This window comes from Parambassis ranga, chromosome 2 (genome assembly GCF_900634625.1).
Source record: "Parambassis ranga chromosome 2, fParRan2.1, whole genome shotgun sequence".
NCBI classification, from domain to species: Eukaryota; Metazoa; Chordata; class Actinopteri; family Ambassidae; genus Parambassis; species Parambassis ranga.
This window is the reverse complement of record NC_041023.1, coordinates 873,354-885,853: the sequence shown is the minus strand read 5'-3', so window position 1 is coordinate 885,853 and position 12,500 is coordinate 873,354. Positions and strand designations below refer to the sequence as shown.

The 12,500-nt window shown below is 56.3% G+C and overlaps 1 protein-coding gene across 1 annotated transcript in view; it reads right to left on the bottom strand.

The window, feature by feature from the left end:
- LOC114431969 (kalirin-like) overlaps nt 1-12,500 on the bottom strand; it is a 19,840-nt gene that overhangs the window by 5,296 nt on the left and 2,044 nt on the right. Inside the window, exons 4-41 of the mRNA XM_028399667.1 lie at nt 12,348-12,500; nt 12,054-12,277; nt 11,663-11,981; nt 11,426-11,548; nt 11,146-11,337; nt 10,935-11,066; nt 10,180-10,314; nt 10,010-10,102; nt 9,820-9,942; nt 9,618-9,734; nt 9,456-9,530; nt 9,253-9,375; nt 9,092-9,144; nt 8,826-8,973; nt 8,555-8,751; nt 8,386-8,483; nt 6,805-6,968; nt 6,420-6,539; nt 6,197-6,276; nt 5,987-6,125; nt 5,777-5,911; nt 5,533-5,686; nt 5,327-5,442; nt 5,123-5,245; nt 4,850-5,032; nt 4,646-4,770; nt 4,505-4,571; nt 4,318-4,427; nt 4,156-4,225; nt 3,966-4,055; nt 3,726-3,818; nt 3,535-3,646; nt 3,273-3,463; nt 3,098-3,199; nt 2,877-3,031; nt 2,615-2,717; nt 1,573-1,734; nt 1,302-1,491 (exon numbers count right to left, since the gene is read on the bottom strand). The exon at nt 12,348-12,500 is cut by the window's right edge and continues 40 nt beyond it. Coding sequence (XP_028255468.1) covers nt 1,302-1,491; nt 1,573-1,734; nt 2,615-2,717; nt 2,877-3,031; nt 3,098-3,199; nt 3,273-3,463; nt 3,535-3,646; nt 3,726-3,818; nt 3,966-4,055; nt 4,156-4,225; nt 4,318-4,427; nt 4,505-4,571; nt 4,646-4,770; nt 4,850-5,032; nt 5,123-5,245; nt 5,327-5,442; nt 5,533-5,686; nt 5,777-5,911; nt 5,987-6,125; nt 6,197-6,276; nt 6,420-6,539; nt 6,805-6,968; nt 8,386-8,483; nt 8,555-8,751; nt 8,826-8,973; nt 9,092-9,144; nt 9,253-9,375; nt 9,456-9,530; nt 9,618-9,734; nt 9,820-9,942; nt 10,010-10,102; nt 10,180-10,314; nt 10,935-11,066; nt 11,146-11,337; nt 11,426-11,548; nt 11,663-11,981; nt 12,054-12,277; nt 12,348-12,500 — 5,089 coding nt within the window. The remainder of the gene's footprint in view (nt 1-1,301; nt 1,492-1,572; nt 1,735-2,614; nt 2,718-2,876; nt 3,032-3,097; nt 3,200-3,272; nt 3,464-3,534; nt 3,647-3,725; nt 3,819-3,965; nt 4,056-4,155; nt 4,226-4,317; nt 4,428-4,504; nt 4,572-4,645; nt 4,771-4,849; nt 5,033-5,122; nt 5,246-5,326; nt 5,443-5,532; nt 5,687-5,776; nt 5,912-5,986; nt 6,126-6,196; nt 6,277-6,419; nt 6,540-6,804; nt 6,969-8,385; nt 8,484-8,554; nt 8,752-8,825; nt 8,974-9,091; nt 9,145-9,252; nt 9,376-9,455; nt 9,531-9,617; nt 9,735-9,819; nt 9,943-10,009; nt 10,103-10,179; nt 10,315-10,934; nt 11,067-11,145; nt 11,338-11,425; nt 11,549-11,662; nt 11,982-12,053; nt 12,278-12,347) is intronic.

The following is a 12,500-nucleotide window of genomic DNA, read 5'->3' as shown; positions in this document are numbered from 1 at the left end:
TGTGTGTGTTCTAGTTTCTTCCATACATGTAAAGAAAACCTGTGTGTCCTGTTCACTCACTCACACACACTCACACACACACAATCACATTCTGGTAGAGACAGCAACACAAAGTCACCTCGCTCTATCACTCATTAACCACACACACACACACACACTTCTCCCTAACACTTTCGCTCTCTCTCACTTTGAACCCACCTCGATCGTCCTCTCCCTCTCTCACAATCCAGCCCCAGACGCCTGAACAGTCCCAGCATGCACCTCTGCCCCGCCGCATGCTGCCACATCAGTCCGTTTACAAACCAGACAGAGTGAAGACAGAGATGTGTGTCTGCTCAGAGCTCAGTGAAACTACACAGGAGGCAGAGGGCGGAGGGGGCGGGGCTAAGCTACCAGGGGCGGAGTTAGACCAAGGGGGCGGGGCTTTTACACAGAAACAGCCCCAATAAAAAGCAGGGCAGATGAAAGTGTAAGTTTAGAAAATGAAAGTCAGCTGTAATGTGTTCAGAGATATAGTCATTGATTTGATTGGATCAATAATTAAAGAAAGAACTTTAAACCATAAATCTAAAAAACGCTGCAGAGTAAACAGTTTATTATGTGTGTAAACAGCCAGAACAAAAATACACAGCAGCTCTATTTTTAACCTGCTGCTGCCATTGTTTCATGACGGGGGAGAAGACCCAGCAGGGGGGCACACACACACACATGCACAGACACACACACACACACAGAGAGACACACACACATGCACAGACACACACACACACAGAGAGAGACACAGACACACACAGGATGCTAAACTGCAGATTCCTGTCTGTCTGAAACTCCCTCAGGTCAATGTTTAACCCTGAAACTGTCTCACCTCTGCACCGTGTGTGTGTGTGTGTGTGAGAGAGAATGTGGGTGTGTGTGAAACTTCTTGCCAAACCAGATTACAGATTAAAGGTGGACAGAGCAGCCGAGGCCACTTTCACACTCACATGGTTGCAGTTCAATTGTTTTCTTTAGATAGTAACACACACACACACACACACATTAACCTGTGATGTTAATGTGAAGCAGCATCTTCTGACAAACAAACAGGTTCAATTTTTCATGTGTAGCAGCAGAACTCTGCAGGGTGTGTGTGTGTGTGTGTGTGTGTGAGAGAGATTTAAATATTTAGTGGGCATTGAGAGAGACAGGAAGTGTGACATCAGGACACGCCACCACAGGCTGAGGATGTTTAAAGTTCCCTCTGTTTAAACAGGAAGTGACATCGGGCTGAGGCAGGAAGTGCGTGTGTGCAGGACACTCACCCCTTGCAGCGCTGACGGAGGAGGAGTTTGAGGTGGTGGTGGTAGTGGAGGAAGAGTTGCAGGAGTTTGAGGTGGTGGTGCAGGTGGATGAGGTACTGGAGGATGTGGTGGAGGCCGGGATGAGCCCCTCCATGTCGGCTGCACTGTGAGAGTGTGACAGGCAGAGGGCGCTCATCGGCAGCAGACCCTCCTGCAACCAAACAGAAGCAGCAGGTTTCAACACAAAGACTCACAACACACACACACACACACACACACGACAGTGCTTCACCTGCTGTGGTGACTGATCTGTGGTTCTGACCAGGCACCACCCGGGCCGGTCCGCCGAGCGCTCCACCAGCTCCACCGTCTGACCGCAGCGGACGCTGAGCTCTCCTGGTCCCCCGGAGCTGAAGTCCAGCAGCACCACCACTAACTCGCAGCCTCCGGACAGCTGCAGGTGAGACACGTGACATCACAGCGATCAGTCCAACAGGACGTGGACGTCCTCTGTGTTTGTATTCATCAAATGTTTTTCTATAATTATTTGTTCACACGGATCAGTCGGCCTTTGTCAGCAGATTTAAAGAGAGGCATGTGACGGACGACCCGAGCGTGAGCCCTGAAGGCCACATGCATCGTCCCAACACCCTCATTCTGATTGGGCCAAACGAGCAGCACAAATCATCGCGTGATCTGGACAGCGAGACGAGGTCTCCATGGTAACCGCTGACTCCGCTGTGCGTTGACTGATGGTGACCTGGAGCCCGCGGGCTGGAGGAGTAAACACTCACACACTCAGAGGGGTGTTTCCCCGAGCAAATGGAACACAGCTGTGATCAGCGCTGACAGAACAGCGTGTGTGTGTGTGTGTCTGTGTGTGTGTGTGTGTGTGTGTGCTGCAGCTCAAACCAACCATCAGACTTTAACAGTGTTTGTATAAACATGCAGTTTGTGAGGAGCCGTTCCATCCAGACATCCTGTTCACTCCGACTCTGTTTCCACAGAAGATTTCATGCCTCTCTGCGACCGTCCACCAACACACAACCACCCACAGCTGGAGGCAGAGGTCAGAGGTCGCAGCCGCTGACCCCACAGGCCCCAAACCAACCAACCAACCCACAGCAGGTTAAACAAGTCACACGTACCTTCTTCAGGAGAGCAGAGAGCGGAGCGACTGTCCAGCAGCGAGAGCAGAGGAAACTCCCTCAGACACACACACACACCCAGCCAGCTGCAGCAGTGGTGAGGTCATGAGGCGCTCACTGACACACCCCTCCTGTGTATACTGTGTGTGCGCCTGTTTACAGTGTGTGTGTGTGTGTGTGTGTTACCTTGTCGCTGTCGGCCGTGTTCTGTGACGTTCGTGATGCGATGGAGACGGTGTCGGGCTGACTGCTGGCGTCACCCAGGCTGTCTGCGTCCTCGCTCGTCTCCCTGAAACACACACACACACACATTATGGTCACAAGTGTGTGGACGCCCCAGGTGCTGTCGTGTTGTGCGAGGACAGAACGTTCTGGAGCGAGGATTATGGGGATCAGAGGTCAGATCACATGCTGAGCGGCATCTGACGTGGACGTGCTAACGGCTGACCTCCGTGTGATGCTGCGCTGGCGTCCCAGGGTGGGGTTGGGTGTCTTCGGCAGGGGGATGGGCTCCCTGAGCGCCCCCCGCAGGTGGCCCCGCCTCTCCTGGATCACCTGCCGGATGCTCCGGACCCACTCCTGCTTCAGCTCCAGGGACGACGCCTGTGAGACAAACAGGAGGTCAGAGAAACTCCCGAGGGGGGACACCTTTTCTGTGGACTCGGGTACCTTCAGGACCGTCTTGTTGTCTGAGGTCGGCGTCCGTCCAACCCACAGTGCGAACTTACAGGGGTCCCCCTCGATGTGCTCCGTCACTCCCAGCTCTGAGGTCTGACACACACACACACACACACAGTTCAGCTGGTGTTCATGGCGTCCCTGTCTGAGCGCGTGCAGGACTCACCCTCAGTCTGCTCTTGTACAGGTACTTGGTCCGTCCAGACGAGTCCTTGATCTCCTTGCTGAAGATGAGGGACAGCTCGAAGAGGAAGAGGTGTCGGTCCCGCCCCTTCCTGATCAGAGACTTGGGCTCCCACACCAGGAAGGAGTCCTGCAGGAGGAGCTCGCCCTGCACCTCCAGACCCTCCTCCAGACCTGCAGACACGGTGTGACACCTTAACACACATCCACACACAGTGTGTGCGACAACAACGTGTGAACGTTACCTTCCAGCATGCTAACGTGCATAGCATCGTTAGCTCTCTTTGGGACGCTCAGCATCACATCCAGGCCTTCCTTTATCTCACCTTTGCCCTCCTCACAGCAGGCCAGCAGCTCCTGCAGATCCAAGCACAGGTATCACTGTAAGACACACACACACAGACACACACACAGACACACACGGTTCAGACGTTACCTTGAGCAGCAGCTGGTATTTGGTGATCCTCTGAACGGGTTTGATGAGCGCTGAGGAGATGGAGTTTGCCAGGCCGTGCCTCCTCTGCACCTCCTGCACACACACACACACACACACACACACACACACACACACACACACACACACACACACACACACACACACACACACAAAGGTCCATCAGAACCGCAGGCTTTAAGGAGTTTCATTAAAGCTGTGCCGTGTTCGGGCGTGTTTGACCTCGAAGAATCCCACGCCGTGTTGTTGGATCAGTAGACTGGAGTCGGGTTTGTTCCTGCAGTACGTCACGTACATGTGGAACTTATCAGCCTGAGAGCAAACACACACACACACACACACACACACACATATACATCATTATTTTCATATCAGTCACACACATCAGCGTCAGCTGGAACAAACTGGTTACCCAGGTAACGAAGCAGTGTCCCACGTCCTCAGGAAGCTGCTCGTAGTTTTCCAGCTCCTTCAGGAAAATACTGCAGACACAGAGAGCTGCATCAACACACACACACACACACACACACACACACACACAGTGTGTGACGTGCTGCGGGACATGTGACCGCACCTGTTGTGGAACTCGTAGATGTCCTGAATGTTCCCGAACACGATGTCGTCCTTGTTGGTGAGGCCGGGAGGGACGTCCTCCGAGCCGCTCGTCATCTCCCACAGGTACGTCTGCAACAGGAAGTGCTGATGTCATACTACAGGAAGTAGTGTGACAGGCTGTCATGTGACTGTGTGTGTGAACGTACCTCGATGCACTCCTGCAGGTCTCTGACGTAGACCCTCTCTGTCTGCAGGAGCTCCGCCATGATGTACCTGAGGACACGCACAGGTGTGTTACCCAGCATGCACCTGTGCTAACAGTACTCCTGTCACATGACAGTACTCACTCCTTCTTGCGGGCGGAGCGTCTCTTCTCGTCGCTGACCTGGTGACTCGGGTCGGACAGGTTGACCTCGGGGTCGGAGTCTGACAGGCTGTTGGGGATGAGCTCCAGCTCCAGGTCCTTGTTGTCCTGACGGGGACACCGTACACAGGTCTGTCACCACCCGACACCTCCTCCATCCTCCCTCCACCTTCTTTAAAGCTCTTACCTGTGAGCAGCCGCCCAGCGCCGTCTCCAGCAGGTGGCGGTACTGTCCCACCCTGACGGTGAAGTCGCGGTAACGTTTGTCCACCGTGGACACGCAGCGGCGCAGCTCGGTGCGGTGGGCGTGGCCTTTAGCCAGCATGCTCTCAGCCAGCTGGATGAGGAGGTGGACCTTTTCCTGCGTGTGCTGAGAGACAGAACGCCACGGTGAGCGACAGGAAGTCTGTGTCTCTGAGGGACGCAGAGACATGTACAATAAATCTGATTGGTTGAGCACCTTGGCGGAAACGCAGAACTCTCTGTGCTGGTTCAGCAGCTCCTGTGTCTCCACCATTGTTGCCCCCGGCGACGTGTGTGTGGCCAAGTAGTGGTCACCTGACTGCTGCAGCCAATCCAAGGCCTACACAGGAAAGATGGCGTCACACACATGTTCTGTCAGAGCTGATGCTATGTGGTGGGCGGTGGCGGCGGCGGCGCCTACCTGCTGGGCGTGGCTCTGGAACATCACGTACTGCTGGCACTGATCCAGCCTGCGTTTCTTCAGCGTCCAGAAGTGAAGCACGCGGTTCTCCCTCTGCAGCAGCTCGCTGAGGATCCCTGAGGACACACACACACACACACACGGCGTGATCAGCTGACGGAGAGATGCGTCACGTTAACGTCTTTCTCTCTCGCTGCGTCTTTCACCTTTGACCTGCTGCTCCGGCACCCTGGAGTGCCCAGTGACCTCGGTTACCCCGGAGACGGTGATGCTGTGGCCGGAGATGTTCGCCATGGTAACGCTGTTACGGTGAATATACTTCAGAAAAACTTCAGCGTTCCGTCTCGCCAAAGTACAGGCCTGTAGCCATGGAAACGGGAGCATTAATGGTTAAGTCACGACCTTTGATATGATTGGATGGTGACAGTAGGTGGGAGGGGCTACACTCGCCTTCAGGAAGGCCTCCTTCTGCTCCATGTGCTTGCTGATGAGTGGCAGCAGCTGCTCCGGCTGCCTCTCTCCTCCTCCACACCAGTCCTCCTCCCGCCGGTACTCCTGCTCCAGACTCTCCAGGACGCCGCACACCTGGAAATGCACGCGCTCAGTGACTCTGTGTGCAGGTGTGTGACGGCGCCCTCGTGTGCATGCGCTCACTGTTACCTGCTGTGACGTCCTGTAGAAGGCGGCGGAGGCGTTGACCAGTTTGAGCCTGTCCTCGATCCTCAGCATCAGCGTCTGCCAGTGCAGCGCCACCGTCTGGGCACAGGACCTCACAGCGTCCGGGTCGTAGTGTCCCGACCTGAGGAGGGAGGTCACATGGTTAAACGGCTCTACGATGTAATGGTTGATGATTTGAGGCCTGCGGCTCACCTGACCAGCAGCTCCGCCCTCTGCTGCAGAGCCAGCGCCACCTGGTGGGTCCTCTGCAGGGAGTCGGCGTGCAGCAGCGCCTGCAGAAACAGAGTTCATGTCACTACCTGTCTGAATCCCGTTTCCATGACAACCCCGACCTCTGCACAAGGACACCATCATTCATTCACTGTATGAGTAACTAATCTATGACCTGTGTGTGTGTGTGTCTCCTTGCACTAACCTCAATGGCCTGCTGGAGGCGCTCGTGCTCCCTCTGCAGCTGCTCGGCCTCAGACAGACAGCTGGAGTTCAACATGCAGGACGACAGCATGACCTCCCCCTCCGAGATCCAGCCCAGCACCTGACACAGGTAGACGGCGTCTCAGTGGGTGTGTGTGTGACACGGAAACACCCCCCTCTGTGTGTGTGTGTGTGTGTGTGTGTGTGTGACACGGAAACACCCCCCTCTGTGTGTGTGTGTGTGTGTGACACGCATACACCCCCCTCTGTGTGTGTGTGACACGGAAACACCCCCCTCTGTGTGTGTGTGACACGGAAACACCCCCCTCTGTGTGTGTGTGTGTGTGTGTGTGTGACACGCATACACCCCCCTCTGTGTGTGTTACCTGTTTGACCTGACTCTGCAGGTGTCTCAGCTGCAGGTTCTGCTCCAGGTGTGTGTGTGTGTGATCTGCGATCTGCTGCAGCTCCTTCTGTTTGTCCTGCAGGAGGCGCTGCAGCTCCTCCACCTGAGAGGAAAGGCCTCCCTCCACCTCTGACAGCTCGATACCTGCACACACACCCACACACACATTTTAGGACATTTGGGCTCACAAATACAGCTCTGTGTGTGTGTCTGTCTGTGTGTGTCTGTCTGTGTGTGTCTGTGTGTGACTGTGTGTCTGTGTGTGTGTGTGTCTGTGTGTGACTGTGTGTGTGTGTCTGTGTGTGACTGTGTGTCTGTGTGTGTGTCTGTGTGTGACTGTGTGTGTGTGTCTGTGTGTGACTGTGTGTGTGTCTGTGTGTGACTGTGTGTGTGTGTGTCTGTGTGTGTGTTTGTGTGTGTGTGTCTGTGTATGACTGTGTGTCTCTGTGTGTCTGTGTGTGACTGTGTGTGTGTGTCTGTGTGTGACTGTGTGTGTGTCTGTGTGTGACTGTGTGTGTGTGTCTGTGTGTGACTGTGTGTGACTGTGTGTGTGTCTGTGTGTGTGTGTGTGTCTGTGTGTGTCTGTGTGTGACTGTGTGTATCTGTGTGTGTGTGTGTGTCTGTGTGTGACTGTGTGTGTGTGTCTGTGTGTGTCTGTGTGTGTCTGTGTGACTGTGTGTGTCTGTGTGTGACTGTCTGTGTGTGTCTGTGTGTGACTGTGTGTGTGTCTGTGTGTGTCTGTGTGACTGTGTGTTTGTCTGTGTGTGTCTGCGTGTGTGTGACTGTGTGTATCTGTGTGTGACTGTGTGTGTGTGTGTCTGTGTGTGTGTGTCTGTGTATCTGTGTGTGTATCTGTGTGTGTGTCTGTGTGTGACTGTGTGTGTGTGTCTGTGTGTGACTGTGTGTGTTTGTGTGTGACTGTGTGTGTGTGTGTCTGTGTGTGACTGTGTGTGTTTGTGTGTGACTGTGTGTGTGTGTGTCTGTGTGTGACTGTGTGTGTGTGTGTGTGTGTGACTGTCTGTGTGACTGTGTGTGTTTGTGTGTGACTGTGTGTGTGTGTGTCTGTGTGTGACTGTGTGTGTGTGTGTGTGTGTGTGACTGTCTGTGTGTGTCTGTGTGTGACTCTGTGTGTGTGTCGGTGTGTGTCTGTGTGTGACTGTGTGTTTGTGTGTGACTGTGTGTTTGTGTGTGACTGTCTGTGTGTGTGTGTATCTGTGTGTGTCTGTGTGTATCTGTGTGTGTCTCCATGCCAAATTCAATACTCTGGTTTCCATAGGGTCCAGCTGTGTGCTTCAGAGAGCAGTTTCCATGGAAACCCCATCCCCCTTTCCCCCTCCCCCATCCTCTCTGCCCCCTTTTCCCCCCTGACATCATCAGTGTGTGTCTGAGGGCCTGCTGGTTGATAAAACATGGCGGCTCTGCCGTCCCTTTCTGTTTGGTCGGCGCCATCAAAGGTCCTGAATTCATTTGAATAAGTCTCTTTGGGGCGAACCCTCCTGCAGGTCTGGTGAGACCCTCTCAGCTGGATCTTGTGTCTCTGATGTGTGTGTCCAGGTCTTACCTGATGCCTGCACCTCTGTGATGTACTGCTGAAGGTCGTGACCTTGCTGGATGACCTCATAGATCATGTTGTTCATCGCCAGCCGGCGCTCCATGTGCCTGTCAATCAATCAGTCATCTGTCAGTCCTGCCTCGGTTCAGGAAGTGCGGAGTCAGGTGGGTCTGTTTACCTGTGAATGCGCTGCTGTGCTAGCGTTAGCGCCTCAGGGTTAGCCTCCACCAACCGCGACTGGCCCAGCGTCAGCTTCTCCTGGGACAGCTTGTCCTGGTTCGTGTCGGCTAGCCGAGGAGACGCCAGCTTCTCGGTGGAGAAGTCCTGGGTCTGTTTCTGCAGGTCCTGCTTCCAAGCGTCCATCTCCCCAGTTACCTAGGCAACAGTACATGCACATTTGACTCACAGCTGTAAGGGAGGAAGAAATCATTAAGAGGACGAGGACAGACCTCCAGCGTGCACTGCTGCAGGATGCGGAGCTGCAGGTAGACGTCCAGGCGGATCTTCCTCTGGTGGAACAGTTCCTCCAGCTGGACGTGAGACTCCTCCAACTGCTGCAGCACCGACTCCACGTGGCCCACCGAGCTGCCCTGAGGTCTGAAACAAACGCACCCAGGATCACAACATGCTCCACAGGCCTGAGGGTGAGCACAGCACCTCCCGCCGCTGGTGCAGCAGTGTGAGCTGAACCAAGCGCACCCTGCTCTGTGTGTACCTGAGTTGCAGGATGAGGTCTTCTCCTTCCCGGATGACACTCATCGCAGCTTCCTGCGGGTCAGCGTTAGAGGTGGGGTTAGTGTGAGAGGTCAGAGGTCAGGCGGGGGGTTAGGTTGTTACGATGGGATCGGGGGTCAGAGGTCAGAGTCGAGCGGGTACCTGTGTGTTGGCCTGCTGCTGCTGCTGCTGACTGATCAGAGTCTGCAGGGCCTCCACCGTGTCGGGACAGACGAGGAGGTCCGAGGAGAGCTGCTTCTGGAGGCCCTCCATCCACGCCGACAGCTGAGGAGGAGGAGGAGGAGGAAGATTATCATCATCGAATGGTGAGGAGCTGTGTTTGTGTGCACGTGTGTGTGTTTCACCTCCTTTGTGTGTGTGTAGAAGGACACAGCGAGGTCCAGCAGCAGCTTCCTCTGTTCAACACGCTGGATGAAGGCCTGCAGCACAAACACACGTAAACAACTCTGACCTCCGGCAGGTAAATGACGCCGCCGCCATCATCGCCGCCGCCGCCGCGGACCTACCTGCATGCGGAGCTCCAGGTCTCGTGCTGCCTGGTAGATCTCCTCCTCCTCACACTCTCCAGACTGAGCCAGCTGGTCCGCAGCCTCCAGGAGCTTCTCTGCATTGGTGTAAGTGTTCTGACACACACAGACACACACAGTGACGTTGTGTAGTGTTGTGATGTGTTGTGATCCAGCAGAAACACTGTTGAGTTTGTGTTACCTGGGCGACCTGCTGGAAGTCGTCGTGGCGTTTCTGCAGCGCTCGCGCTCGGTGCAGCGACTTCCCCACGCCGGTGTGTTTGTTGAGGAAGACCTCGCCGTGCTGCTCCACCCAGTCCAGCACCTGAGGGACAGACAGCCGTCTCAGTCTGAATCTACATCAGCACCTGTATCTGGACTGAGGGTCGTACCTGTTTGACGTCCTGCTGGAACACGCACAGCTGCAGGCGCTGGTGGAGGCGGAGCTTCCGGTGCTGCCACGCCCCCTCCACCTCATGGTGACCCTGCACAGAAGAAGAAAATCAGTCCCCCTGTCTGTCTGCTTGTGGTCCTGCTGTGATGGAGGACGGGCTTCCAGTACCTGCATCACCTGATGCAGAACTCCCATGATGCAATGCGTTGCAGTAGTGAAGTCCGGTTTGGTCGCTGATTCCTCAGACTCGGTCGCTGGGCAACGCTGGAGGACCTCCAATAAGGCTTTACCGCTCTCACTGACCTGCAGACGGACAGATGGTGAGGTGGACTGAGGGACAGAGGGACGGACAGGTGCTCAGACAGACAGATGGACAGAGGGACGGACAGATGCTCAGATGGACAGAGGGACGGACAGGTGCTCAGACAGACAGTGGGACAGAGGAACAGATGGACGGACAGGTGCTCAGATGGACAGAGGGGTGGACAGGTGCTCAGACAGACAGAGGGACAGAGGGATGGACAGGTGCTCAGACGGACAGAGGGACAGAGGGACGGACAGGTGCTCAGAGGGGCGGACAGGTGCGCGGACAGACAGTGGGACAGAGGAACAGATGGACGGACAGGTGCTCAGATGGACAGAGGGGTGGACAGGTGCTCAGACAGACAGAGGGACAGAGGGGCGGACAGGTGCTCAGACAGACAGAGGGACAGAGGGGCGGACAGGTGCTCAGACAGACAGTGGGACAGAGGGACAGAGGGACGGACAGGTGCTCAGAGGGACGGACAGGTGTGCGGACAGACAGAGGGACGGACAGGTGTGCGGACAGACAGAGGGACGGACAGGTGCGCGGACAGACAGAGGGACGGACAGGTGCGCGGACAGACAGAGGGACGGACAGGTGTGCGGACAGACAGCCGTACCTGTGTGTAGTTGGCAGAGATCTCCTCGTTGAGCTCCTGGTGTTTTTTTATGGCAGCTTCCAGCTCTGCTGTTGCCGATGGCAACGCCCCCTCGGAGCACAGCTGAACCCAGCCCTGGACCCGGAGCAGGAACTGCACCGACACACACACAGAGAGCGGTCAGTCCTGATGACATCACCTGACCTGTTTCCGTGTAATGACGCCTCGTCACCTGTTCTGCCCCCTGGTGGAAGCCGGTCGCCATGGCGAGCGTGTTGCTGCGCTCCTCCAGTGCCGTGGTCAGGGACTTCCAGTCCTCCTGTAACCTTGACGACACCAAGGCGATCCTCTCCGCTCCATAGTGGCCGGCCTCTGCCAGCCTCGCCGCCACAGTAACCACACTGTCCACGTTCACACTGCCGTTCTGCACACACACACACACACACACACACACACACGTCAGTCCAGAATGTAAACACAGAGTGAGACCACACACACACACACACACTGACCATGCAGTTGGCGGTGAAGTGCTGGTGTTGTGTCTGGAGGTCGACGGCGTGCTGGTGGTTCTGACCGACCTCTGCCAGGCTCTGCATGAATAACTCCTTACTGTGGGCGATCCACTCCGACATCTGACACACACACACACACACACACACGTGTACATCACTGAACTCTTCTTCTTCTGCTGTCTTTTCTTTGCAGCCCCCCCCCCCCCCCCCCCCCCCCCCCCCCGTGCGCCTCACCTTGGTGGCGTCCTGCTCGAACAGGTGCAGCTGCAGCGCCTGGTCCAGGTGCAGCTTCTTGTCGCTCCAGCTCTGCAGCAGGTGTCCGCGCGCCGCCTGCAGCCGGTCCAGCAGAGACGACACCTTCGGCGCCACGCTCTGGAAGTCTGCGCCGCCTGACAGCCAGCTGCCGTGGCTTCCACCACCGCCTTCATTAGAGGCATCGCTGTGGGTGGGGCCCAGACGCATGCGCTGGAGCAAGCTCCGCCCCTCCCGATCGAGGGCGTCGACTGGTGCAGTGGCGATGGTGTTCCGGAGGCGGGCGTGTTCCTCCAGGAGTCTGATGAGGGAAGACATGGAGGTCAGCACACAGATCTTCCCTGAACGTCTCAGAGCTCGTGGAATAGCTCACCTCCGGGCCTCGTCCACGTCCTGGGGCTCTGGGGTGCGGTTCAGTCCGGCCTCCAGCTGCTCCAGCTGGGCCAGCAGCTGCGTAGCTGCCCCTGAGAATTCCTCCAGGCCCAGACGCAGCTCGGTCCACTCCACATGGTCGTACTCCAGCGAGCCGCCCAGGTCCGCCGTCAGCTGGGAGGGGTCGACGAGGCGGGACAGGCCCTCCACCGACACCAGGCTGGTCTGTGGACAGAGACAGGACAGTGAGAGGCGGGGACGTGCAGCGCAGGCGGCGGCGGTCCTGCAGGCGTACCTCGAAGCTGAGCTTGGCGCTGCCCAGGTTGGTCTTGTGTTTCTGCCAGAAGGTGTCGGGTTTGATGAGCAGCGCCGTGTGGATGTGGGCGGAGAAGGACTCCTGCAGCGTCCTCAGCACCGGCTTCACGCTGTCCCACTTACTGCCACGCAT